This window comes from Arachis hypogaea, chromosome 4, assembly GCF_003086295.3.
Source record: "Arachis hypogaea cultivar Tifrunner chromosome 4, arahy.Tifrunner.gnm2.J5K5, whole genome shotgun sequence".
Taxonomy (NCBI): domain Eukaryota; kingdom Viridiplantae; phylum Streptophyta; class Magnoliopsida; order Fabales; family Fabaceae; genus Arachis; species Arachis hypogaea.
Window position 1 is genome coordinate 90,201,582 of NC_092039.1, and position 10,772 is coordinate 90,212,353.

The following is a 10,772-nucleotide window of genomic DNA, read 5'->3' on the forward strand; positions in this document are numbered from 1 at the left end:
TTTTTCCAAATCAATAAACATCATATGTATATCCCTTTTATTACTACGATACATCTCCCTTTTATTATTATGTTACTTGTGTCTCTTGTCTCAACTTCTGTTCTATCACCCTTTCCCATAACTTTATGGTATAACTTCTGAGCTTGATCCCTCTATAGTTTTTGCAACTTTGTATATTCCCCTTATTTTTGTGGATAGATACCAAAGTACTATTTTCTCTCATTTGACATCTTCTTTGACCTTAAAATCTCATTAAAAAGCTTAGTTAACCAACTGATACATTTCTTTCGAAGGCCCTTCCAAACTTCAATCGGAATATTATCAAGTCCTACTACCCTACCATTTTTCATCCTCTTTAGAACCTTTTTTACCTCAAAATCTCAAATCCTTTGATAGTAGTCGAAATTTTGATCTTCTTTCTGCATGCATAACCGACCAAAGGCTCGGAAAAATCTTATATCCTTCATTAAATAACTCGTAGAAGTAGCTCTTTCACTTTTCATTGATCTTCTTATCTTGAGTCAAAACCTCTCCGTCTTTATTTTTTATGCATTTAACTGATCCAAATCTCTCGTTCTTCCAGTGTATATATATTGTTCTTATTCTTATACACTGTTTTTTCCTAGAGCAATGCTACATGACCAGCAAATATTATCAATTTTTGTCAGCAATAATTTTGCACACACGAAGCATACAGTTTGCACTCATATACCAAAGTTTTACACATGAATTAATACAATTTACACCTACATCTTTCAGAATTTGTACACATAAATTAATAAAATTTATTTATTAAAAACAATTTAATATTTGTTTTGGCCAAATAATAACCAAAAATACTAAAAGTTACTGCACCCAAAAGTTTCACATTTTATATTTCTTTGCTCAAAAGGCTACAAGTATTCGGGAGAAAGAATTGCTGTCGTGGCTTTTCAACCCATGAATACTAAATAAGTAGTTGAATCTACTCTTAAGAGTAGTAATTGAGTCTTTAAAGTAACATGCATAAATTCTATATCGTATTGTCCAAAGCCTCCACCTAAGAAAAGAAACAGCATAATCTCAAACTTTATGTGGCAAAAATACAATATACCAATTTTTTGTACTGACATGCAAAAAACTAGTTCAAACCAAGATAATAATATCTCAGATGTTTTAGAATCATGAAGAAAAATCTATCAGCTTTAAATCCACCAAAAAATTGATTTTCATGCTTTTTTTTAAGGGTTGTGTATAAAGAAATTGAAAAAAAATATTAATTTTGAGAAATGTTGCTTTTCTACTTTGTGCTTACCATCATCTAGATGATTTAATTTTATTTTAATGAGATGTATAAAAACAAAAATTACCATCAATAACTAAACATGTTTCCCCAGAAGCTATGCATCAAAATTCTTTGATAAATATTTTTCAACTTGCAATTAATACTTGACAACCTTAAATGGCATGGTATTAATCCTTGACCTCCCAAGAGAAAATGAAAAAAATGAAATGAATGGTAGTTAGGAAGTTTACCAGCATAAATAGATATCGAAGACACTAACCGAATCAGTTGATGGAGCTCATTTACAGTCTACTTTTTGTCTGAGAGGCAAGTCAAGTTTGAGCAACTTGGTGAACTACAAAACATGTCAGCAACAATTGATGCAATCAATTTTTGTCATCATAACATTATATCAGTTTTAGATCAATCTCATTCTCTCTCTTATTCTATTATTTGTCTCAATCTATATAATTCTAACCTGTCTCGTCTTATATTAGTATTTAACCTGTCATGTTAGCATTTACTAAGCATAGACAAAACCAAACATTTTAAATAATGGTCTATTAAAAACTAAAACAAATGTTTAATCCTTTTTGAGTTGTCAAAATAGCAAAATCAGCAATAAAAGATTCCACCTACAAAATGAGATGGTTTTTTTATAACAAATTCACCTGAGATGTCTTGAGTTCTAGTTCATCCCACTCCAAGTAAGGATTGCTTCCTTCCACTATCCCTGTTCCAGCATATATCAATGCACCATGATCCTAAAGAGATTGAATAAACTCGTATGATTTGCTTGCTTTTAGAGATTTAAATATTATTGCTAATACTAATAATGGGGTTCTTGAAATTATAGGGATTTCTTGAATAGTTATAAATATGATTCCTACCAGTTTCAACGGAAAAACAGAAAAATTTTGTACACAATAATAATAATAATAATGATAATAATAATAATAGTAGTAGTAGTAGTGAATAGTGATATTATATCATATTAAAGGTACTTACTGCTACTTAAGCAATAGAATTATCACTTTTTCCCTTACTTTATATACATGTTACAAACACTAATCACTTATCAAAATCTGATAATAATATCAATCTATGCAAACTATATGTGGCAGTGTGGCACCTCTTTTTTCTCCACTAAGGAGGAAAAATCCTCAAAATTACAGCTAACCTTTTCCACCAATGCTGACCTGATTCCAACAGCAAACTCGCTCTCTCCACCGCCGAACCAACCCACAGGTCCGCCATACATCCCTCTATCAAATACTTCTGAACATCAATGTAAAAAATGAAAAAATTAACATAAGTTTACTCAAGAGAATAGAAATCATAACTTGGTCAAACCAAACTTGAAACATCAACCACATTTTCTTTTTTATCACCTCATTGACCATCATGCTCTAAAATGATTAATACCAATCCAAACATATCACATGTTTCATAAATGAGTGAAGGTTCATTTGCTCCTTGATTTTGTTGTTCATTTTTGTCCCATCTTTATACCAAAATGCTCTTTTTGAAATTTCAAAGGCTAAAATGTATCGCCTTACAAAATCGAGGACCAAAATGAACCTTAGATGATCATAAACTAACACTCAATTGGAAGGCAAGTATAAGCTTGTCTACCAAGGCATGAATTATTTCCCAGAAATCAAGAAATTCCATTTTCAAGTATTGAAACAGAATTTCTCAACAACAAAAAGATTTTTTTAATAAAGAAATAGGGTTCTAGGATTGTAAGTCAAGAAAATTCATCCAACAGAAATTGACATATTTGCAGTAACAAAATTTACCCTGATTCATATTAATCAACAACTCTGATTTCTCTAATAATCACTGTGCCAAGTCACAACATTTTCTAGTTGCATAAAATATGCAGTCATATTAGAGTGAAATGCATGACCACCAATCACCATTGTCAACAAGCTAGCTTGCATGGATTTTCAGGCCCTACAAAAATTTATGTTCCTCTTTTAGGTTAAGTAAAGAATATTATATTAAAAAAATCTATAACAAAATGTAACTACTGCTAAAAGTACCCTAAAAGAAAAAAAGGATTGAACATCAGAAATAATAATGGTTAGAGAAAATGGATGCACCTGTTTTTGCAATTAAAAGTTGTGCCTCTTCTGTTGGAAACCCACAAACCGCTGGACTTGGGTGAAGAGATGACAAAATTTCAAACTATTAAAAGAAATAAAAAAGAAAGAAAAGAAAGCATGAAAGATTCACAACCTTGTATGGTGGGTACTAATAAAATTACTTCATTTGAATAACTAAAAATTCGAACATTTAGAGGAGTAAAAGTAGGGTACATAGCATTCAAATTTTACTATGATTACCTCGTCTTCTTCACTTCTTAACCTGCCGGCTAATTGAGCAAATAAATGTTGGATCCTAGGGAGCTTTCTTATCATTTTCTTTGGCTTGATTACAACTTTTTCACATACTCCCTGTTGACAAAAAAAACAGATACCAGTTTTATCCTTATCATAATTATAACCATGGAAGGTCTAACATAACTACAAGAAGATGGAGAAGATAATATGGTAAAACTGCATACCGAGTTTGGCATTGCACAAAAAACAAAATACTCCCATTGTCAATGACAATTTGTTTTGTGTTTTACTTGGCAAATGCTAATGCGCTCCGGAGAAAGTAAGGAGTGTAGCCCTCTTTGAACTCGATAAATCCTAAATCCTAAAACCTAAATTCTAAACTCTAAATTCTAGATTCTAAATTTTAAACTCTAAATATCTGAACTTAATCTCTAAATCCTAAACTCTAAACCCTAAATCATAAATTCTAAATTTTAAATCTGAGTCATTGATATAAAATATAATAAATAAGAGAAAGGATTTCAAATTAACAAGGAGTACAGCACTCCTTACTTAGTAAGGAGCGTCTAGGAAAACAATATTTACTACAAAAAGTGAAATTCACTGAGAAAAAAAAGTCAAAGAAACTCACCTCTAATTTTCTTCTTATGGTATCTCTTACTATGGTGAACTCAATATCATCCTTTGGACTGTAAATATGTGAGAGAAACTTATACAATAAACTTGGGGAGCTAAACACAATGTAAATAGTGGTAACCACAGGATCAAGGAATATAAGTTAACCTTGTAAGCAAGTCGAGTTCTATTTGACGATCCAATGCGATCGACACTCCTCTAGCTCGAGTTCCAGCCAAAGCCTCACTAGTAATGTGGAGCCATTTTCTGTGAAATAGTTGCTCTGGCTATTCATCAAGTTCATAGAAATTAAAATGGCAACAAAGCAGAAGAATTCATCATTGTTGATATTCACTGAATATTTCTTAAACATGTTATCCATTGGATGACTCAAATTATGAAAACTAACAACAAAGTAAAATTCATGTTTTGGATATAAATTCTGGAATTTTCAGTATGTAGCATGCAATGAAATAAAGACTTATAGTTAGATGTGTCGGATGGGCACACTTACTGTATTTCCGATAAATGCAGGTGCATTTGGCGGCTGAAGGAGAAACTGGTATGCATTTTCGCTCTCAACCTACACACATTTGAAATTCATTACTTCTTGATGCCAAGACACCATTTTTTAAGTGTCAAAATTGAAAGAAGATTTCAATACCGTTAAGCAAGCTAACCACGTAAGCGGATCAATGTTAGTAGTAGGCACTACTCTTGTGCTACGAGCTAGCACAACCTGAATTTCCAATGTAAAAAAAAAATGTGTTTTAAAATGACTTAAAAAGTTGATGAGACAGAGACCCGGATGATTTTTTTGTTTTGACCAATGAAAATAGTAATCCTATATATATATATATATATATATATATATATATATATATATGATAAAAGGTAAAGAAAATAAATTTGTAATGTAGTACAATTCTTGGAATCCTATCTTGTACTACCTAGTTGATCATAAAAACAGTAATCGACATAGCACGCATATGAGACAGAATGATTACACATGGTTAAAGAGAGTGTTTTCAAATGAAATCTTGTGACGCAAGTTATGATATCAATGTAAGAAATCAAAACATGGCAGAAAAAATTATAGGTTTACCTTGGTTAGTAAGGAGTTGTTTTTCTTTATCATCTCCAAAGCTCTGTTAACAGCAATATCCCAATCTATTTTACTTGGAATATCATGGCTACTTAATATTAATGTTGGAGGAGCTTGTTTCGGGAACCTCATAATCGAAGCAGAAACCTGCAGCCCAAAATTGTAAAGTTTGAACTCTGAACTAAGTATCTGCATAATAATAAGTAACACAATCTATTTGGAATCACCTTGCTAAGGGTGTCTTGGAGAGCATTGATTGCATCTTCCCATGACCAAGAAATTGTATTGTCCCACGCCATGGTCGTAGTGAGCATCGATCCTCCTTCAAGCTCATTAAACTCAACCTGTCAATTTTTTTGGGCTTGGTATATCTAGCTGCTGATGCTATAAATACTATCAACAATGGAATAAGTAATTAGTTGTTTTCTGAAAGAATACAAAGTATGCACCTGAGGAATCATGAAGTAGAAAGAACCAAAAGGCAGCCACTCTACTGACAACTTAGCTTTTGCGTCGAATCGGATGGCTCCGTATGCACGAATCAATGGGCAGCTCTCGGAAAGAAACCTTGAAAGTAAGTTGTTTTATCAAGAACTAAACACAAAAGCAAAACAATAATAAGCATTCAATGGAGGAATATCAGGGGCTGCTGCTGCATATAAGGATGGTGCTGAAAAGGTTTAACTTGATTATCAAATTTTAGGTTGGTCTTTGTTAAACTGTTTTCTAGTGGATAGAAAGTTATCTGAGAAACTTTCCACCTGTAAGCAACATTATTGATTAAAAAGCACACATCAAAGAATTTCATGTTCTCTTACAATATGAGATTAATCACTCTTATGTCACATTCAATTCTTCTCCCTTTCCTCTAGTTCTTGCTCGCTGCCACTATGTATGTTCAATGAAAGGGGTCCCTTCTTCCTTTTTCTCAATCATTTATGTTGGAATTTCAAGTTTTAAGAGGTTAAAAAGTCCCCATCGGCTAAAAAAAATAAGGTGTATATAATTTAGAAAACCAATAAACTTTTTGCTTTAAGGTTTTTGGGTCTAAATGTCACAGGCCAAGAAAAAGATGTAATATAACTTCCATGTTAGAAGTGGGGATGAGTAGAATGGGATAAGTTCCATCCTAATCATATATGTAGTTGTAAAATCTTTCTAAAACCCTACTCAATTCTATCTGCAGGTTTAAAATCTCTCTACCCAAATCCTAACTACAAAAATAACTCTCTACAATACTGGACACGTCCAACCCGTTACAAAAAAAAAATTATTTAAAAGCAAACGTTACTACTTTAACATTTTACACACATGATAATAATTAAATATTATTTTTATATATTTGAAAATATACATATCTAACTTGATGGTTTGAGCCTCACTCCATCCATATATATATATGTAAGCTTGTATTGGGCTTTGAACCAAAATCCTATCCTAATCCACCAGCTCCGCGCCAGCACTATCTGATGTGGGTCGGGCTGTCATCTGCTTAGTTCATGATGAGCGGGTTGGATGTCTCGGCTGTGGTAATGTTGCCACTTGTCAGATCACACGTGGCAAAGGCGTTGTACCAACGGCAAACATGTTTGCCTCATAACAGTCAAACCCAAGGTTAGAATTCCAACTATAGCTGGATTGTGGTAGAAAAAAAAAATCTTTAGTATGTGTGAGTGGATGTGTGTGTGTGTATGACAAAAAAAAGTTTTGAGGTCACATGGCATGTTAAGTGACACGGAAACAACCAACTCAAGGCTACCTTCGACTACTTGACTTCAAATAAATAAATAAATAATAAAAATTTGTTTCTTGAAGTAAAGAAATGACTTACCTCCTAATGGATACCCAATCCCAATAGGAAAAGGGGTGTGGCTGGCAAAAGAAAACGGCAGAGCCAACACCAGCAACGCTAACCAAGCTTCTGCCATTAGAATCAAAAGAATTGTGTTCCCTGCCGGAGAAGAAGCAGCGAGGAAGGACCAGGTGGTTCTGTGAGTGGAGCCAATCAATGGCCTCGACCTCTTCCTCCTCAATGGAGACCTGCAGCCTCACTATGCCTGAAGAGCTCCGAAATTGAGGCTCTGATTTCATCTTAGAAATCGCCATTTTCAGGCTGTACAAAGCCATTGAAGTTGTTGCAACCGGTTCCAACGTTTGTGTCTTTATTGTCCCAACAGGCTCTCTTGAATGTCCTTTTCTGCAGCCATTCATTGAAAGAGAGCATCCATGGCACAATGGTCTCTACCAATAACATAAAAAACATATGACTAGTGCAAATATTTAAGATAGCGACATAATTAAGAGGAAATTTGGAAGACAAAGAAAGAATTAAAAGTGAGAGAGGAGTATTACTTGGTGAAAATGAAGACTGTAAATAGAGTGTTGCTTCTTGGAGAGAGGAAATAAGAGGAAGATGTTTGTGCATTTTGTGAGAGACTTGTAAGTAGAAGCTGTTGCCATAAGCATAGTTGTCAGAATCGAACCGGTGATTGACTCGATTAGATTACTGAGTTATTGGGTTATTAGTTCAACCGTTGGATCACTGGTTGAACCGGTTAATCCGGTCCCATTTAAATAAAATACAAAATAGTCAATCAACAAGTATTAAACTTATATTAGTAGGAAATAAATGTCTTCACTAACACTGTAACAACAATCAAATCTTAATTTCTAAAAATAACTAATAGAAATTCCAATTAGCATTAAACCTATATTAAAACAATCATATAATAGTAACAATAAGAGTAACAATAAAGTATTAAATCTACATTAAAACAACAAGAATCAAATATTGATGCAGCAACAATCAAGTATTCTATACAAATTCCAATTAACATCAAATTCCTATTCTAACCATACATGAAAAGTATAAAACGGCAATAATTTATATACAAATTTCAATTGGCATCAAATTCCAGTTACTTTCAAATTTGCTTTCAAGTGCCATTCAATAAAACATCATCTATTCTAAATCTACATTGAAACAGCAACAATCAAGTTTTAAAAATCAATATACAATAACTAAAAAAAGCAGAAGTCCAGAAGCAGAACCATCTCACAGTGTTTCAATAAAATTGTCAGTGTTCCCATCACAGAACCAAAGTCAGAGGAGGCACAAGGTGGAGAGGACCAGAAGCAGAGACAGAGGAGGCACGAGGCCGAGGCAGAGAAGAAGAGCAACAATATAGCCCAGCAACAAAATCAATCCTAAACACCAATAATCAAAAACAGAAAAACATCAATCAACCACTAAACCTAAATATATTACACTGTAAAACAAAAATTTGAATAATCTGCCACAAAACCAACAAATTATAATCAACAACAATCAAGAATCAACTGAATCAGTTAATCAGATTATAACCCAATAATTGAATAACTAAAAAAAACATAAAAAGCATACCTGATGATGTGAAGGCGGAACGCGGGCAGAGAAGAGGGAGACCAAGCACGGCGAAGCAGAGACTGGCGAGGGAGAGGCAGCAGCGATGGCGAGCCACGCTGGACGAAGACGCAAAGGCGAGCCACGGACGAAGGCGATGACGCAGTGGCGGAGATGCAGAGGAGCCGGCGACGTGGCAGCGACCGTGCGGTGGCGGTGGTGGTGGCGGTGGCAGACTGAGTGAGAGAATGAGAGGCTGAGAGCTCTGCCTCCTTGTGAGAGTGAGCCTAGGAGAGAGTGACCGAATTGAGTTTAGCCAAAATCTTAATTTGACGCCAACTAAAACTTTGTTTGGATTTAGAAAAGGAAATAAAAAAAATTAGAGTTATTTAAATGTTATTTGAATAAATAAAAAATAGAAGAAAAAAATAAAAAAAATTGCTGTATAACAAAAATTTATAATAATATAAAATTATATTAATATGTTTATTATAAAATAAAATATAAATATTCCATATTTATATTTTATTATATTTTATAAATATTATAAAATATTATAATTTTATATACTTGATTTAAATTATTTATCTAATATATATATAATATTTAAATATGAATTTCTGTTATAATATATTAAAAACTAAATTTATATTAATAATTGTTAATAATAATATAATTAAAAATAGTATTGAAAATATAAAAAAGAATTTTATTTGTGATGAAAAAAGAATTTTTATTAGTATCTACATAAATTTTTTTTATTTTTTTGATAACTAAACAAAACAAAATATTTTTTTATTTTTTTATTTATTTTTTTCACTAATTTTCTCTCTAATCAACATAGTGTAAAAATAATTAAGAGAGAAATGAAAATTAAATTAGTGGTATTTCAATTTCAAAAAATAAAAATTACTTAGGAATATTTTCTTTTACTTTAAACCACACAAAGAATTATCATATTTCTATCTTAAGAATTTTGGAAATGATCTGTAATTCCTTTAACTACAAAGTTAGATCTGTCTCTAGTTTGGTTATTTTTTAAAGCAAAAGATACATTTTTTTCGTGCACATGTAAATGAGATATGATACCAAAGGCAAAATGCCAAAATATAATTTTTTTTTTCGTTGTCTAGAAGTTCATATATGTGTAAATATAGTATTATTTTATTTATATTTTTAAAATCCATACATTACTTCAAATTTTTCCGCATAGAAATGCAGTTTTTTTCGGTTGAAACTAGAAACAACTAGGCCCTTCCCCGAAGGAAATGTAATGATAATGCACCCTTTCGAAAAGATAAAAAAATAAAAAGGACAAAAGAGGTGATAATGCACAAGAATTGCTTAGTGGCAAAAAGATTGGCCGATAATATATGAAACATTATTCGGCCCTAACAAAATCTAATGGCCCAAAACTAGGTTGACAAGTAAAATGAAACATTTATTCTTGGACAAAAAATATTTAGTCATTCGTATCTAGTCTCCCATATGACGATTTTGTAAAGCCATTATAATTGGAGTAACTATAAGAGGATCTTTTTTATTTAAATTAAATAATTATACAATTTACAAAAATAAATAAAATATAAAATAATTATTTAAATATACAACATACTACATCTCGAGTATTGTGAGAAAAACTCGAATATGGACATATCCCAGGTAGTGAAACTCCGGGCTATGACACAACGAAAATCTAACGTATTGTGGGTGCACCCAAAATACATGTCGCGTGGAAAAATAGGTACTGAGCACTCGAGATGTGTTCAAAAACTGATCAGGATCTTAGTATCTGAGATAAAGTCAAACGCAAAAATTGGATCAAAGCATTCGAGATATAATCAGATACATGCTTGCTATCACCATATCTAGTACTCTTGTGTCAAACAAGGATCAGGGATCCCATCGATGATCACCAAGTGGTGTAGTTGGTAACGTCCCCTAAACAAGTCGTACTAATCACGGTGCACATCGGGATACCAAACACCATCTCTCCTCATCGTGTTGAATAGAAACTCGTTAACGTTGACTGGATCTACTGGCCTATGCTGCTGTTCG

General features: G+C 32.6%; 1 protein-coding gene across 18 annotated transcripts; it reads right to left on the reverse strand.

Annotated features, from left to right (window-relative positions):
* Positions 1-775: 775 nt before the first annotated feature.
* On the reverse strand, positions 776-9,067 carry LOC112796953 (isochorismate synthase 2, chloroplastic). Of its 18 annotated transcripts, none has more exons than XR_011881221.1 (17): positions 8,736-9,067; positions 8,392-8,539; positions 7,685-7,782; positions 7,164-7,573; positions 5,782-5,899; positions 5,560-5,676; positions 5,333-5,479; positions 4,892-4,966; positions 4,742-4,810; positions 4,396-4,514; positions 4,244-4,301; positions 3,616-3,726; positions 3,373-3,423; positions 2,445-2,542; positions 1,936-2,028; positions 1,545-1,619; positions 776-1,039 (listed from the first exon to the last, which is right to left on the reverse strand). XR_011881221.1 is itself a non-coding variant. In XM_025839640.2 (17 exons), exons 2-16 carry the CDS (start codon positions 8,420-8,422, stop codon positions 1,563-1,565), a joined length of 1,686 nt encoding a protein of 561 aa, XP_025695425.1. In that variant the 5' UTR covers positions 8,423-8,539; positions 8,736-9,067; the 3' UTR covers positions 776-1,039; positions 1,545-1,562. The 18 variants fall into 18 exon arrangements, 7 of the variants coding, with proteins under 7 accessions (XP_025695425.1, XP_025695424.1, XP_025695429.1 ...); XR_011881220.1 differs by having other exon boundaries at positions 1,516-1,619; XR_011881214.1 differs by having other exon boundaries at positions 1,516-1,619; positions 1,936-1,997; positions 2,464-2,542; positions 3,373-3,457.
* Positions 9,068-10,772: the final 1,705 nt, after the last annotated feature.